At 41.2% G+C, this 18,030-nt stretch overlaps 1 protein-coding gene across 2 annotated transcripts in view; it reads left to right on the top strand.

Moving 5' to 3' along the window:
- DPP6 (dipeptidyl peptidase like 6) overlaps positions 1 to 18,030 on the top strand; it is a 1,508,982-nt gene that overhangs the window by 1,144,249 nt on the left and 346,703 nt on the right. For both annotated transcript variants that reach the window (XM_082258743.1, XM_082258744.1), the window contains exon 5: positions 387 to 461. In XM_082258743.1, the coding sequence (XP_082114869.1) occupies positions 387 to 461 (75 nt within the window). The remainder of the gene's footprint in view (positions 1 to 386; positions 462 to 18,030) is intronic.

The raw sequence follows: 18,030 nt of genomic DNA, 5'->3' as shown, positions 1-18,030 counted from the left end.
TTTACACTTCTAAATAGGGACTGTGGTGACCACCAATCCAGTTCACCTGTATTCATACCTACCAACATTCTTAGATTAGAAAGAGGGACACCTTTTAGTACAAATGATGTAAGCAAGGGACACAGCCCCGTCATGTCCCCAGTTATACAGACCACAACGTTATACATCCATAAACACTTTTTTCATTTCTACTTTTCCATTATTTTAGTCCTACAGACAAAAAAAGAGACAACAGAAAAGGGAAAGATTTACTGTAGTTCCAAATGAGGGACAGCTGGCAGCTATGTGTATGAGTGGATCCTTCTTCTGTATACTACACTAAAAAATATACAAACTAAAAAGATTATGTGAACAAATCTCTTACAGACTCTTTTATTTTTTCCTAGGATACGTTCAGGGTCAGCAAATATGAAGTATCTCCAGATATGAAGTATGTTCTACTCGCATTTAATGTCAAACCGGTAAGTGGAAAGATCTACCTATAGACCGTGATTTGCAGTGACATTGACCTAAAGAAAATGCGTCATTAATGGAAAAGCTTCTACTCATCTGATGCCATTGGAAGGGCACGTTAGCTTTATGTAACTATAGGGAACAGCGCCATCTAGCAGACAAAAATGGAAAATGCTTTCAGAAGGATTTCAGTATCAGACATGCACACTGATATAAATATATACAGTATGTCAGGTATAATAAAATGTGACAAAATGCTGGACAAATCTCAGGAACCAGGTAGAACAATGCTCCTTAACCCATTACAGCTGGCACCTAACTTGAGATTTTCTTTAGTTGTTGAGAAGCTGGCTCCTAAAAAAATCCTGCTAGCTTCTCGATTAGAATGACTGGTTCCTGTCCTAAATTAAAAATTATTTTTTGTCCACCCCATATGAAACATAAATACATTTAGGTTAATTAACACTTAAATATGTACAATAATTTCTGTTTTAAAAACCCCTCTAAACCTAAAAAACATATATACCGTACTATACATGAATTTAAACTGGTTTATAGGTCATACTCTTTTGCAACCTGTTATATCATATCTTCTTCTATGTATACAGTTATCCCAATCCTTCACTTAACTCTTGAAATTTGCGCTTGTCACCTCTTCTTTGTCCTTCAGAACTTTTGATACTGCATGTAAATATTTTCACCATCCCCCAAAGTTTGAAAAGTAATTCTAAAGCCACTTTTTTCCAATTTTAAATACAGTGGTGGGGTGTAAAAAACAGATTTATATTGCTGTCTGCGTCCTCATTAGATAGGTAGATTTACTCTCTGTATGGTTACTGCCAGTGGCTACAATATGGTTACTGCCAGTGGCTACAGCCTCTAGCTCCAATGACTGTGTGTTCTTCCATCTGGGACGGCTCCACCGCCCCCGCCCCCCCCCCCCCACCGGGATTCCCCCATTAACACTGACTTTGTTGATGGTGGAATCAAGCAATGGAATCAAGCAAGAAATCCTGCAAGAAAATCGCTCTATCTATGGTTGGCATAAAAATGAGGGAAAACTTGTAATTTGACCATCAGAACAGGAATAGAATTTCCTCAACATTGTAGAGTTTGTTTCTCAGGTTCTGCTGTGTCAACAGGGCAGGAAGTGAAGGGACCCCATGGCATACACATTGCAAAAAAAAATTAATGGTGTTGCAACCCTTCTGTACTCTATCCAAAATGGAAAAAAAAGTTTTGCCATTAGAAATACTTTCAATACACCTTGAAAAACCATCTATCACATAGAAATATAAATTGAAAAACGTCCTTCTCTTGTACGCCAGCTATGGCTGTAAGTCTCCCTCACCTTTGAAGTCTACCCTTTCTCCTCTTAGGTTGTAGGTTTGCATTCTCACTCCTGCTTTTTCATGTATTTTTGAGGGTTAAAAATCTTATCATTATAGTTCCTATATGTTCTTACTTTGTACAGTGCTGTGGAAAACCGTCTCCTTTCAGTATTTTATTAAAACTAGACCTGATGTTATAACTCTTGATCGGTAACCAGACATATCAGAAGTTGGTGAACTTGGAAAAATAGCTGAGGAAAGTTTGTCTTCTTTGGGTTGATGTATATGTCTTTAGCCTTTTAACTTATAATTTATATAAAGCTTTTACAATTTGCAGTAGGATAAGGTCCAGAAAGTTCATTCTTTTTTCTGTTTCAAAACTGTAACTGGCAATGCAGAAGATGACAAAACCCTAATAGGGCAGATGGGAACCATCTGTAGATTATTTGTTTCAATTATTATAAGTGGAAATGTCATAACCAAAAAGAAAGACATCCAATATGCTGTGACCCAGTGTTACAGTTATTGTTCACCAACCAGTCATTATGCACCTTTCAGTAGTCTTGACAACTTCAAGTAGAGCTTGTGTAACTGAACCGTAGAAGTGATGGGCCACAGATTTACCTGTACTACATCCTCATAATTATATTTAATACCAAAAAGAAACCAAAAAAAGAAGGAACTTTTCAGATACCACTTGTATTTATTTTAATACAATTTTTATTTGTATAAAAAAAAATAGGGCTTGTGTAGATGGGACTCACAGCCATAATCTTCTGACACTGGTGACTGATGGTTAGGCCTGCGCTCTATTGGAGTGTAAGCTAATGGAGGACACACTGCAGTTGGCATTTGTGAAATAGATCTTATAAGGAGTTCTTTGAACCTGATAACTAGCTCACAGAGTGAGACAATTCAAGTGCAGAACAAATCAGGCATCCTTAATGTACATCTGATAACCACAGATCGACTAGGTAGGTTTGTGCAAGTTATACACGCTCTCCTACCACCAATACTTTTACAATTGCAGGTTTAGTAAAGCTAATCCAGTGGACTCCATGGGATTGATTTACTAAAACTGGAGAGTGCAAAATCTGGTACAGCTCTGCATAGAAACCAATCAGCTTCCCTTTTTTTTTTTTTCAGTGGTTAATTGAACAAGCTTAGATGGTGATTGGCTACCATGCACAGCTGCACCAGATTTTGCTCTCTTCAGCTTTAGGAAATCAGCCCCAACTGTAGCTCTTTCTAGCAAGGGACTACCTTATGCTTACAGTAAACATTATCAATTTAGAATGGACATTAAAACTCTAGACATGAAGTGGATGTCCCTTTATTACTTGTACATTCCTAGCGATGAAAATAATTATAGACAATTCTTCATACTGATTTCTGCATAACAACTATGACAACCTTTTAAATAATTAATTATCCAACCTGTAGGTAGGTTTAGGTCCCCTTTAAGGGTTGCTCCTCCCATTGGTGGAGTGATCGCATATAGTGCCCTTTATAAAGTGGGTTGCATAGGCTCCAGAGGTCAGAAGATCTGGAAATGTGTCCTGCTAAGGAATACTGTGCTTGGGGTTTCCCTTTGCTCTCTGCTTCAGGGAAGGGGCAGGTGATGTACTATCTTGAGAAGCCTGAGGAGAATTTGGAAAGATTGCAGACTTCACTATTTTACATTATTTGGACCATACTGTACAGCCAACACCTCAAAAGTGAAGAGAGAGTTATGTGTTTTACTGGTCCAAGCCTACTTGGCTCTGGAGTGGGTTTTGATGGAGGAAAAGTAGTTCCCTGCCTGGCGGAGAGAGAGAACCCCCTCATTTAGCACGCAGCAGGTGCCCAGGCCCTGGGTGGTTGGCTGAATTTCTGGAAATTCTGTCTGACCCATGTGTCAAACAGAGGCCTATGTGTGTGAGTACTCCAGGCGGGAATGGGTTTACATGTCATGTGACCAGGAGGAATTGGGAGAGGAGGTCTAGGACTAACATCTGTGTACAGGACAGTATGTAATTTGGGCTAAACACCCTATAATGCCTTGCAACCTGCATGTATAGGCGAAACCCAGCAGCGCATGATGGCTACGTGAAAATAAGCCTGGTCCCACTTACAAACCCTTAAACCCTTTTAAAAACTTTACTATGTATCATGATATATGCACAGAAGTAATAATATTTTTTTTTATTGTTTTTACTAGTAACGGCAGTGATCAGCTATTTTTAGCGGGACTGCGACAATGCAGCGGATATATCTATATCTGACACTAAGTGATACTTTTTGTGGACCAGTGACACCAATACAGTGATCAGTGCTAAAAAAATGCACTGTCACTGTATAAATGACACTGGCAAGGAGGGGGGGGGGGTGGACTGACTGGAGGAAGAGAGACATCTGTGTTCCTGATTAGAAGGAACACAAGATCTTTCTCTCCCTTTGTGACAGAACAGCTTTGTAAACAAGGCAGACCGCCATTCTGTCTCTGGGACATGCGCACGTGCCGCAGGAGCTGCACACACACTCGTGCTGTAATTGGACACAGCAGGAGCCAATCAGTGGGTCTGGTGGCTGCGATGGCCGCCGGGACCCGCTGATTGGATCCTGCTGTGTCCAATTACAGCAGAAGTGCGTGTGCAGCTCCTGCGGCACGCGCGCATATCCCAGAGCTGAAGACGAGAATCACATACAGGTACGTGATTTTTCACTTAAGGTCTGCCCTGCCACAGTAAATGTATGTGGGGTGGTCCTTAAATGGTTAAGCAGGTATGCTGGAGCAGCCACGAGCCTGTAGTTAGGGACTAGAGATGTTAGTGAATGTTTGCACTTTATCTTGGACTGTCAATTGTCACTGTCATTATGTTAATTTATTAGTCAAGTAAAATTTTAAAACTTTTCCTGGTCGGATAATACTAAAGGGGTGCAATGTAAGTAACCAGTACATATAGTCAACAGCTCAAGTCCCTAGACACATTGAGGTATAAAGACATCAGTACAAGGAGTTCATACAGTGTGAAGATACAAGTGGTTACCAAGGGTAACAAAGGTTTTTCTTGCAGCCTGTCATTAAGCATGTACATATGGCAGGTGTGATAGCCTCTTGCAGCGAGGGAGATTCTATCAGCAGTGATCTGTCTCCCATCGCAACGGGAGCAGATTTGCCCCACAAGGGCCCTCATCCTTTACATTGGTATGGAAGAGAAAGAGTTAAATAAAGTTCACCCATGGAGTCCACACTAGGTGCACGGCGGACCCCATACCATTACTGGGAGTGGGGTAGGGGTGATCTCTCCTAAATGCACCAGTAACCATGGTGATGCATAATACATCAGAGAGTTTACTGGAGTTTGTTCATGCTATTCATCTGTCCAGGTCGTGAGCGTGGTTTAAGTAAAGGTACTTCAGGTGTATGGCAGTGATCCTGTACAAAGAGCCTAGCGTAGCCCAGAAGAACCAACCCCAGGGTAGGCCTCTCATGTGACCTTTGCTTGGAACCCAATGAGGAGGTTAACATGGAGGATGTAATGATCACCACATGAGCCCCACCCTACTATGCTTATGGTGCCCATTGTGGGGCTACGCCTACTGCATGCTCCAGAAGACCATGCGCAAACAGACAATGGCACATGTTAGCTAGTTAGAACTTGTCCAGGCCTGCCCAGCAATACCCCACATGAACAATACATGTCTGCTTCCTGACCAGCTCCTACATAAGGCTTCATCTCCTGATTGGCAGATTTCCTGATAAGGGACATATATAGCAACCTGGGATGACACACAAATGCTCAACATCCCCTTTCCTACTACATGCTACTAAGCTGAGATAGCTCTTACTTTGGAGCCTATTTGTCCCTTGTACTATCCAAAAAAGTATGATGTAAATTACTGTATGTGGATGTTGCTAAGGAAAAAAAAAAAATTGAGTGTCGAGAAATGGATAATCTGTTTTCAGCTATCTTGAAAAAGCTTACTTGTCCAGGCAGAACAAACTTTTTAATAGCCTATCATTTTTCACCTTTAAGCAAGTCATGAGTCCCCCATTATTTTTCTCTCTCTGCATATTATAATTTATATTTCTTGATTGCAATAAAAAATAATGCTTTATGTCCTATTTCTTTATGGACATTGGCACATATTGCAATGCATGCTACTATAATGTGACAACTCTTTGTCTACTTGCCAATGAGTCCCTTTGAAAATGTCCCCATAATTGTTGTTATACTCCTGACTGTACCGTATAATCTATATATGGGGTCTCACAATCTGCTTATGCATTTGTAAGTTTATACTTGCTTCTGTAAACCATTAATATCACAACAACACTTTCAAAGGGAGAGGAAAGGTTTTGTTGCTGACAGGTGCTCATTATCTGTCACACAAACCATTTCCTATTCTCTGCTGTCATTGCTTTCTAATAGCACCACAATCAAAACATGAACTTTAGAAAAAAGAGGCATCCTAATATATTTTTATCAAAGTCTGCATTTGCCAGCAACGCCTCAATGAACCTTTTTTATGATAGGATTCTGCCTGTGTTGTAAGAAAAAAACATGCTATGAAATCAAATGTGAGCCAATAATGGATCATCCACATTACCACTTGCAGCTGAATGCAAGTACTGTATCTAGACACTCAACGACTACTGATTTCCAGGTCCAGGTGTAAATCTGCCCACGGCCACCATTTAATAATGATCCAACTCTCTTTGACAAACTGGTACTGAGTGAGTTTGTAGGTTGTCATTATTGACATTGCATTCTAAAATGACTTGCTTCTATCCTGATCCATGAACTTTAATCATTTTTGCTTCACGGACCCAAAAAAAAAATTGCTCAGAAGGAGTTCTGACTTTAGCTGCTGTGTGCTTATTCTTTGTCACTGACTTAAAATGCCTACCCATTCAAAAATTGTATTTTAGTTTAAATACTTCTCCCAGCAGACCCACTCTCACCAAATGCCGATGTCTTCACCTCCTCCTCCCCCAACATACTCTTATTAGACTGGGATGCCTTGAGATTTTGCATACTTTTAAAAAGTGTAGTGACTGAAAAAAAGTGGAGAAACACTGATATAGAGTACATACTTACAGGGGAATCCTCATTTCTCTTGACATTATCATCCAACACTTCCTGTATCTGGTTATTGGCACTTCCGCTTTTGAGTCTCTGGTCGAGGTGACATCACGTAGGAGTGCCGACAGGCCCGGCTCAGCTCCCGAACGCCTGTGACTTTATTCAGCGGTATGACAGCACGCCACAGAGGCCTTTTCCATCTCATCCACCGGACTTAGCAGATATTGACCCAGCTCCATCTGGCCAGGCCAGCCTGGTATCGTATTTTATTTTCACCTTATACCAATAACCAGGGCTTTTTTTCTCAGAGAATAGGTGCAGGAACTCCTCCCCTCCTTTCCGAGTCACCCCCTCTTCTCTGCCCCCACCCATCTCTAAACACCATTCCTTGGGTCCAATCCCCCTACCCACCTCCCAGTACTGCCCTTTCAGAGAATACAGAACTACGTATCATTTTGTGGTGCTGAATAATCTGTATAGAATTTGGTAAGGATAACAAGAAAAGCAGTAGAATAGATCCCCTGCAGCCAGTAACAATAAGGCCCCCGTCAGCACCAATAGATCCCCCTAACAACAACAGACCACCCACAACAATATTTTCCCCCCTAGCATCAATAGACTCTCTGTTAGCCAGCAACAATAGACCTCTCTCTCAAAAGTACATCTTCTCCAGCAACAACTGATCTGCAATATAAGACCCACCCCCAGCAACAATAGGTCCCCCACCAGCAATAATAGACCTCCTTAGCAACAAAAGACCCCCTGAAAAAATAGATCCCCTCCAGCTAGAATGGATCCCTCAATCAATAGACCCTGCAGCACACCATCAAGTTTTGAAAACTCTATCATTGAGACTGTTCATTGATAATTCCTGACTATTAGGATCCTTTCTACCTGAGAGTTTTGGGTGCTTTTGCCAATCTTTGTGTGTGCCAGCTCCTTCTACTCCACTCTCCATAATACACATTAGATAACAAACTCATCAGTTAGTATGAAGCCCCTTTATAATTGCCACAGCATGTGTATAGACCCAGAAACTCCCTCTTAGATATCTGACCAGCATTCCTGTTTAGCTTTTAAACAGGGAGGAGGGCACACAAAGAATGCAGGGCACTGTCTCATCTTGTTAGAAATAGTGATTGAACAAAGCTTCCTCTGTTATTTGTTGTTTTAAAGCCAGTTTGCTTTTTCTACATTTTAGTCATCTCTTTGCTGCATAAGCCATTACCTGGACACTGTCATTTTTCATCGACCTTCCTGTAGATGAAAGCTGATGCTGTTACTTGTATATCCACCTGCCTGCTTTGAATATTGACTTGTACTGTGATGCATGGCGTAATGGAACCTATTCTACTGCTGCCACTTGTCATTCGGCTTGTCTTTTAGATTTCAGGCTTCGCTACCCTCAAGGACTGTACATCAGCACTATATATTAAGTAAACTCGTGTACAGCAGTAAATATTATATGATGCCTCATCATAAAATAATAATGAGTGGTGTGTCTAAGCTACTGGGATATACACAAAGTGAACATCATATCGAGTATGAGTAATGGGCCTAAAGAAAAATTATTAGGTGGGATTATGTAAACTGTACTAGCATTTAACCATTTTATTGCGGCAGCCGGTAAAAATCAAAAGGCTTTCCCGTCCTCTGGTAGGTACAGATGCCATCCGATATGCTAAAATGGAACTCCTTTGTTTATTAATTCCCCCTCCCTTCTACAATGTTGCTTCCCTCCCCACACCCCCATCCCACACCTGTTTTTATGAACATCCTTGCCTTGGGTGTTCTGGTGGACCACATGACATACACCAGTCTTTCCCCTCTTTTTATTACAGGAGTACCGGGAAGCTTTCAGTACTCAGAGTGATGCTGGCATTATGACCTTGGTGCCACTCGCTGCTGTATTGTGATGTAAGCCTAGGCCAATGTTGTATTCCACCCTCAGGGGGCAGGCTGTGACAGCCTGAGCTCACAGAAAGTGGGTTGAATGACATTAGCCATCATTAAATGGTGGAGTGGAGTTATTGGGGGTGGACAGCACTAGAGAAAGGGTAGAGAGTGCAGATGAAAGCCGCACTTTATTGTTTTTAAAAAGCCAAGCAATTATTTAAAAATTCTAACTCCAAGTTCTTCTTTAAAATGTTGAGCCAAAAATGTTATTTCTTAGTTTTGGATAGAGTAGGAAAAGAGCAAAAGTGATTGTAAAGCATATACAGTATATTGTATATTTTTTCAAACTAATAAACATGTTATAGAATTGCACAGAGCGGCCCTGGTCGTCCTCTTTTTGGGTCTCCCGTCTGAGCTTCTGGCTCCTCCTCTTCTCGTTGCGTGTCACCATAGAAAGTCGCTTCCTATTGTGCAGCTCGGCCCTACCCCTGCTCCCTCATCACAGGATTTGACTGACAGCAGCGAGAGTCAATAGCCTCATCAAAGTCTGTGAGAGCTGCTACAGATGGGCACAGCAATGGATCGAGTGAGGGCTCAGGTAAGGATGGGGGGGGGGGGGGGTTGAGAGGCTTTAGAACTACTTTAAATCCACTGTCGGGTTTTTACTGCAATTCATTAGAGAGTTTTCCAATAACTTACTAATCTGCTGGCAATCACTAGAAAGAAAGTGAGAAAATGTATGGAAAGGCGGGAACTTCTTTCAGATAATTATATCTGTGTCCCTGTTTTAGAGTTTCCATCATAGTCGATAAACAGTCTGGGTCATACACAGGAATAGCAGATAGTGGAAACTGGAAAAATGTATTTACTTCACTAATAGTGTAGTGAAGTGCGATAAATCCGATAGCACTCTCTACAGAGGCCTGGCTGGGAGGGACATTGGGGACAGTAGTATTGGGTGTCACGGCAAATTCCTCTACTTGAACATACACTGCATTTTTGGGGGGGTTTGCGGCCTGTGTGGGTAGGAGGGAGTATATCAGGGAAGTGCCTTTTTCATGAAGTCTGGCTAATGTATTGGAGCGAATTTGTTCAGGGGCATGGCCATGGGGATAGAGAAGGGCTGTGATAATGTCCTCCTGATATTTTAGCTATGTTAGGGATCTTTGGGTGCACTTGGAAAAAATAACATATGAATTGAACAGGGCTAGTTGAATTAAATAAATTACAACTTTCTTATACCAAAAAAGTGATCTCCTGATGGCCAAGTATGGTTGTTCATATCCACCCCCCCCCCCCATATTATATTATATTATATTATATTATATTATATTATATTCATAAATACATTTTGGCTTCTGGATGGGACCTCGCCTTGTCTGAAGTACCACCAAGGTGTCATCATGGATTGTGGAAAGGATGTAGACGTTTTTTATCTCTCTACTTTAGGGTTAGTACCTCTTCATTCCACATACTGGCTTTTCCCCCCCAATTTAATTTCTTGGTGACCAATCTCTGTGGGACAGTCTTGTTTAGGTAGAGATGGCAGAAAAGTGGGAGACTCCTGTAGAAATTACATATAGGTGGTAACCCTTCTCAAACAGTGGTTCTATAAGCTGCCAGACAATTTTGCCACTTGTCTCCATATAGGTAGGGTATCCGGGGGGGGGGGGGGAGGGTTAGCTGATTGTCTGGATGCCTGCCTATGTTCCTGGAGTGCTTCTCTGCTGGTGGATGCCAAATGATTTATTGCGCTGCTGGTGGATGCCTCAGGATTTGTTGTGCTGCTGGTGGCCTGCACCCACTCAAATCAAATCCACGATTTCAGAACCACTGCTTTCTACTGGCTCATACTCACTATCCGAGTCTGACGGAGAGAGTTCCCCGCTACTCTCGTCTGATATTCTCTAAGGTATATGGAAATCCTCCTCGCTGCTAAATAACTTTTTAGCCATGTGGACAGGTGTGCACAGATGATTCCTGGGACAGATGTGCCAGATGTGTGACAGATGTTAATCACTGTGATGTAATACCAGTGTCGCAGCGCTGCTATTTAAAACCAATAAAAACTTGTGCAAATGATATCAGTACGTGCAAAGTGCATATATCAAAATAAATATGTCAATCACACAATATGTTTCAGACAGAGGTGTTAAAATCAATTAAAACATACTGCTAGAACTCTATAAATATTGTGCTAATCAATAAACATATAAATATAACTGTCATGATTTGGTATAAAAGTCCATATATATCCATCAAATTGCAAATAGTGCTTCTGCTGGGTTAATTCAGATGCTCACCCCCTTGTGGTAGTATACTCACCACAAATCGCTCGGTCATCTGCAGTTCAGTCAAGAAATGACAGCTTGCCTTGCCAGCTTGAACACCTCGATGGGTTGGAATCGATCCTTAAATGATTCTTAGTGCATACTTCCAGGTTCCCTCAAGCATAAAACAGAGGCCAAAACATAGTGAAGTACGTTTTTGACATGAAATTTATTAAGAACAAGGAAGTGTACTCACAAACATGAGTTACAAACGAGCGACAATAAAGCACGGTTCGGTGGTTTGCTGCTCTCGCAAGTGACGTCGGACGTCGGAAGTGACGTCAGGTCCGCTCAGCCAATCGCTATTTAAGCTAAGCTGCATGGAGGAAACAAGTGAACATACATGTAAACATGTAATATAGCAGTTATCATGATAAAGTGCCATTTGGAGATATAGTTAACATATAACACCCCTCCCCTCGGATAAAAATGTTGTTCAGATAATTTAGGTAATAAATTTCCCTTCTAAGTCGATCGTGTACATCAGGGGTAGCCAACATTTTAGAGGCGGTGATCTACATGAACAACATGAAAGAGATCAAAGATCACAGGGGTTCTGTAACCTTTTTGTTTTTTTTAAGAAATGAAATAGCCATTAACTAAATAGAAAGGAAAACTTAGAAAAATATAATAAAATAAATGTCACTGTAAAAACATAAACTTAGCCTACCTTAACAGTGGACATGTCAGTCAGTAGAGCAGTGGATAGTGTCAGTAGGGCAGAGGTTGGTGTCAATAGGCCAGTGGATGGCATCAGTAGGCCAGTGGATGGCATCAGTAGAGCAGTGAATGGTGTCAGCAGAGCAATGGGCAAGTCAGTATTGCAGAGGTGGATGTCAGTAGAACAGTGGATGTGTCAGTAGGGCAGTGGATGGTTTCAGTAGTTTTAAAAAAATAAATAAAAATTCAATTATTTTTTACAATATTATTATTATTATTAGTATTTAGGAGCCCCGTTGGGGGGGCTTTGGTAATACAGTATATCAGGGGGTCTAGACAGAACCCTGATGTCTCACTTTTGAGACAGAGAAAGGAACTGAGGTCAGAGATTGCCCTAGTCCCTTTTCTTCACAGCCTGATCTGCACTGGACAGTAAATGATTTGCAGTGCTCTGTGCTAAGCGTCTTCCTGTTCATTAAAAAACTGCAGCATAGTAAATGCAGTTTACTATGCTCTGGTTATGAATGAACACTCTCATGTATGCAGTGAGTACTACATTGACAAAACAACTTACCTTTGAGGACTACACCAAATCCATTGATTTACAGTGGGTACGGAAAGTATTCAGACCCCCTTAAATTTTTCACTCTTTGTTATATTGCAGCCATTTGCTAAAATCATTTAAGTTCATTCTTCTTCCTCATGAATGTACACATAGCACCCCATACTGACAGAAAAACACAGAATTGTTGACATTGTTGCAGATTTATTAAAAAAGAAAAACTGAAATATCACATGGTCCTAAGTATTCAGACCCTTTGCTGTGACACTCATATATTTAACTCAGGTGCTTCCCATTTCTTCTGATCATCCTTGAGATGGTTCTACACCTTCATTTGAGTCCAGCTGTGTTTGATTATACTGATTGGACTTGATTAGGAAAGCCACACACCTGTCTATATAAGACCTTCCAGATCACAATGCATGTCAGAGCAAATGAGAATCATGAGGTCAAAGGAACTGCCTGAAGAGCTCAGAGAGAGAATTGTGGCAAGGCACAGATCTGGCCAAGGTTACAAAAAGATTTCTGCTGCACTTAAGGTTCCTAAGAGCACAGTGGCCTCCATAATCCTCAAATGGAAGACGTTTGGGACGACCAGAACCCTTCCTAGAGCTGGCCGTCCGGCCAAACTGAGCTATCAGGGGAGAAGAGCCTTGGTGAGAGAGGTAAAGAAGAACCCAAAGATCACTGTGGCTGAGCTCCAGAGATGCAGTCAGGAGATGGGAGAAAGTTGTAGAAAGTCAACCATCACTGCAGCCCTCCACCAGTCGGGGCTTTATGGCAGAATGGCCCGACGGAAGCCTCTCCTCAGTGTAAGACACATGAAAGCCCGCATGGAGTTTGCTAAAAAACATCTGAAGGACTCCAAGATGGTGACAAATAAGATTCTCTGGTCTGATGAGACCAAAATAGAACTTTTTGGCCTTAATTCTAAGCGGTATGTGTGGAGAAAACCAGGCACTGCTCATCACCTGTCCAATACAGTCTCAACAGTGAAGCATGGTGGTGGCAGCATCATGCTGTGGGGGTGTTTTTCAGCTGCAGGGACAGGACGACTGGTTGCAATCGAGGGAAAGATGAATGCGGCCAAGTACAGGGATATCCTGGACAAAAACCTTCTCCAGAGTGCTCTGGACCTCAGACTGGGCCGAAGGTTTACCTTCCAACAAGACAATGACCCTAATCACACAGCTGAAATAACAAAGGAGTGGCTTCACAACAACTCCGTGACTCTTCTTGAATGGCCCAGCCAGAGCCCTGACTTAAACCCAATTGAGCATCTCTGGAGAGACCTAAAAATGGCTGTCCACCAACGTTTACCATCCAACCTGACAGAACTGGAGAGGATCTGCAAGGAGGAATGGCAGAGGATCCCCAAATCCAGGTGTGAAAGACTTGTTGCATCTTTCCCAAAAAGACTCCTGGCTGTATTAGATCAAAAGGGGGCTTCTACTAAATACTGAGCAAAGGGTCTGAATACTTAGGACCATGTGATATTTCAGTTTTTCTTTTTTAATAAATCTGCAACAATGTCAACAATTCTGTGTTTTTCTGTCAGTATGGGGTGCTATGTGTACATTCATGAGGAAGAAGAATGAACTTAAATGATTTAAGCAAATGGCTGCAATATAACAAAGAGTGAAAACTTTAAGGGGGTCTGAATACTTTCCGTATCCACTGTATATATCAATTAATCTGCTGATGTACCCCCACCTCCACACCATTGGGATAATCCTGGCTTGTCACCGGTCCACCTGACCTACCATATTCTATCGTTGTTAGAAATTAAATTTGTCATTATTGAAAACTGCTTAGTACAATTGACACAGTCCTGAAGAAGCTTGTTAGTGTGAAACATGTAGAGAAGCCAGTGTCATTAACTGAACCCACCCTACTGCTGTTGGACATCTTTTTCTTTGCCTGCACTAGATCCCGCCATCAAGAGGGGACCTAAGGGTGTCGTATTTGTAGAGTATGGTCCAAACAGTAGAGAGCAAGGTGGTGTACAGGGTTATTGGTACATGTATCTGTTTGAGAGGATAATTTGTATAATATCATCAAACACAGTGATAGATATGTATTTTTAATGTTGTGATATTTTTATATAGATATTTCCTAATAACAAATATAATAAATAAAATTATATATTTTTTAACTAATTGGTTGTGCCATTAAAGTCCATTCTTTGCTATTTTTTCTTGAATTTGATCCAGGATGAGGCACGGATTATTTTACTGTGTCCATAGTGCCGCCCTATGGTGACACTCCAAAATCTATCTGTCCTAAAACATCACTCACAGCAGCTGGCAAGAGAGGAGAGGAGTGAAGCAGGCAGGGCTATGAGCAGAGGGGGGTGGAAACAGGGAGTATACAGGGCGCCAGGCAGCCAAATGAGAAGAAACAAGGACACGAGGGTGGGGGCAGCATTTACTGATACTGATCTCCTTTTCTCCTGCAGCTGTTAAATGCCAGCTGAAAGGAAAGGAAGAGAGGTGGCTTTCAGCAGCTGCAGGTGGAAAGGGATCAGGGATGATTGAACTTTTGAAAAGTTTGGTTCGACCAGAACACCTGAACTTCCCGAAAGTTTGGGTCCGGATTCCAGAACCCCATTGAAATCAATGGGACCCGAACTTCGGTAATCATAAAACACCATTTTGAAGCCGTAAAAACCCAATAAATGCCCCTAAAAAGTGCCTAGGGTTCTGGGTCATGTCCCAGGGACTATGAATCACACAAAAAAAAGTTAAAAATTGTCGTTTTTGATAGAGAGCCAATTATTGAAAAAATTATTGAAAAAAAAAATGAGATTTCTTTGGATTTAGTGTCTGGGGGTCTAAAAAGTGTACCTGTGAAGTTTCATCTCTGTAGCATGTCTAGAAAAAGAAAAAAAAAGATTGATTGTATTAGAATTGCAGTAGAGCAGGCATAGGGCTCCGCTATTTTCACACCTGGCCATTTTTGTTGCAGGCGTTTATTGGGCTTTTTTGTGGACGTCTTTGGAGGCAGGCATGACATCTGAACTTCTGTGTAGGGGTATATATACACACACACATATATGTATATATACACATACACACATATAGGAACCCTATGCCTGCGCTAATGAAATTATTTGCAGGCATAGGGCTACGCTCCTATTACACCTATATGTGTGTATGTGTATAAATACATATATGTGTGTGTGTATATATTCCCCTATACAGAAGTTCAGATGTTATGCCTGCCTCCAAAAACGCCTAAAAAATGCCCAAAAAAACACCTGCAACAAGACACCTGGGTGTTTTTGTTGCAGGCATTTTTTGGGCATTTTCAGCAAAAAGTTCGGAATTTGGCCGAATTTCGAACAGTCAATGTTCGGGTCGAACCGATGGTCGACCCCAACCGTTCAATCATCCCTAATCAGTACCAGTAAATGTTGCCCCCACTGTCCCTCCTGTCCAAGTTTCGGGGGTTGGCAAGAAAGGATTGTGATCTAACCATCATCTATCAGTGATCAATGGGTAGAATGTACATTAATGGATAGTTCTGTTTTAGGGATGTCCTCACAACTTGATTCCCTTGAGGAAATTCCACCCCAAGGGAGTCTTTTTGCCCTTCTACTGTACTGCGCCTGAGTTATTTATTTGTAGGGTTTTCAAATTATAGGGGTTATGGTAAGAGAAGATCTGCATTTCTACATCTTAGCTGACCAACATATAACCTATTAATCTGGCCTTTTACAAGTCTAGTCCAGTGATCACTTGCCTGGGGACCTCTACAACAGTTGCTGTTTCCATACAGGTTCCACGCCATATAGCATGCATAGCCAAGTCTTTTTTGGGACAAGTTTATGAATAATAAGGAGAAGATTAAATGAATCAGGACAGTCTTCATTTTACCAAAATCCCCATTATCCAAGTGCAGGACAGAAGAGGTAAAAATGTGATAGATTCACTTTGCATGTTCTATCACACATACAGTTAACCTCATAACAGAAAGCTATAAAAAGAGTCCAGCTTCATATGAAGAGAAATTTGATATAGATTGATTTTCCCACTAAATTGTTTATTTCTGAGGGAATGATGTATGAGGACGTTCCCTGATTTTTTATGTAGTGTCAAAAAACATGTAAATGCATCAAAGCCTGGCTGATCGGGCCGGTGCACAGCACACCGCATGAAATAAGATCTAGATTGATTTTTTCCCACTTTCTAATCCCTCTCATATTTCTATTTTTAAGATTGACGGGTGGCTTTGCATTGCAGCTGTTGTGCCTTTTAATGGAAAATAGTTTATTTTTTTTTCTTTCAGGCAAGGTTTGCATTTTCCTATATGTTGGCATGCAGGTTGAATATTTTTATCCTTTGACAGAGTAGCAGTGTTTACTCAAAAACTCATTTAATGTTTTTTTTTTTTTTACTTACCTGCTTTTTTCCTGATGTCAGAAGTTGGAAGGTCTGCAGTTTTCAGGAAGGGGGACCTGTACTGAGTTAATATACTTTCCTGGATGCTGACTGACTGGCAATTGCTACAAGCTCACCCTGTGCATTGGGAATAGGCAGACAAAGCAAAACATTCTGGTTTTCTTATAGAAAGAGTAAAAGCACTGAAATTTGGACAGCTCATACTGCATCAGGTGGAAACATGTCCAGAAAGCGAGTTTCTTTTCTAATGTATGAGGCGTTTTACATCCAATGCACTTACTGTGTACGTTGGGTCTTTGCTTGTAGCAGTTATCAGCCCCTGGTCTATTCAAATGGTCCCTGAATCATTGCAGAGGAAGGAACTATGTTAGTGAGCAATGACTGCCCCTGTCCACATGCTCAATGTGAAACTGAGAGCCTTGTTTGAACATCGCAAATATTTCCCACAACACAGTGCACATTTCCCATTGCCTTTTAATAATAGTTGCAGGTAGTTTAGGATAATACATTGTACCATAGTATTGTTGCTCACCGAGAGGTGGGGAGAATGTTGTAGCTGATGTGTGTCCTAAAGGTATGTACTTGTATTCGATATTACTTACAGAATAGAACTCAAATTTTACCGTAGATGGAAAATTACATTGCATTGCTAAGACACTACATAATCTTCACCATAGACACTTCTTCATTCTCACATCAAAATCCCTTACCTCTCACAAGGCTCTCCCTTTTTGTAAAATTCTATTCCCCATTCAGTTTGGCACTCACCAACCCTTCAAATCTGCATGTGCAACCATAAAATAATAACCCATGCCAGTCAATCAACTCTTTAAGCTGCAGGTATAGTTTATAGCGTATTTCTAAACTCACCAGTGACCGGTTGCAGTGCATGCTACTCCAACATTTCATATTCCTGATACAGTATGTGTCTGTTGTACCATGTACTTGTATGAAAAGGTAACCCTGTTTTCTTTGTATTGCTTAGTTTGTGTGAAATGCCTGGTAATCTTGCCAGCCCAACCCCCCCCCCCCAGCTTTAGTTTCTCAAACATCCATCTTAGTGTGGTCAGTTTTCTACTTTGCATTTTATTTGGGAGCACAGCCTGTCTATATTCCATTGGTTAGACTTGTGTTGCCATGCCCCCCTACACAGCTAATCATTGGGAAGATCAGTGTACTGCTGCCTCTATGCCTCCTACTGACATGGCCCTGCAGTGTCCATCTACTGCTCTCTAAGCCTTATTTTCTGCTGAGAACAGAGGTCATGTGATCACCTATAAAAAAGGTATTTATACAAAATAAATACTGTATATATACAAGATAGAT

Source organism: Pelophylax lessonae (assembly GCF_965119305.1).
Source record: "Pelophylax lessonae genome assembly, chromosome: 5".
NCBI classification, from domain to species: domain Eukaryota; kingdom Metazoa; phylum Chordata; class Amphibia; order Anura; family Ranidae; genus Pelophylax; species Pelophylax lessonae.
The sequence above is the reverse complement of the archived record's forward strand: the minus strand, read 5'-3'. Positions and strand labels throughout refer to the sequence as shown.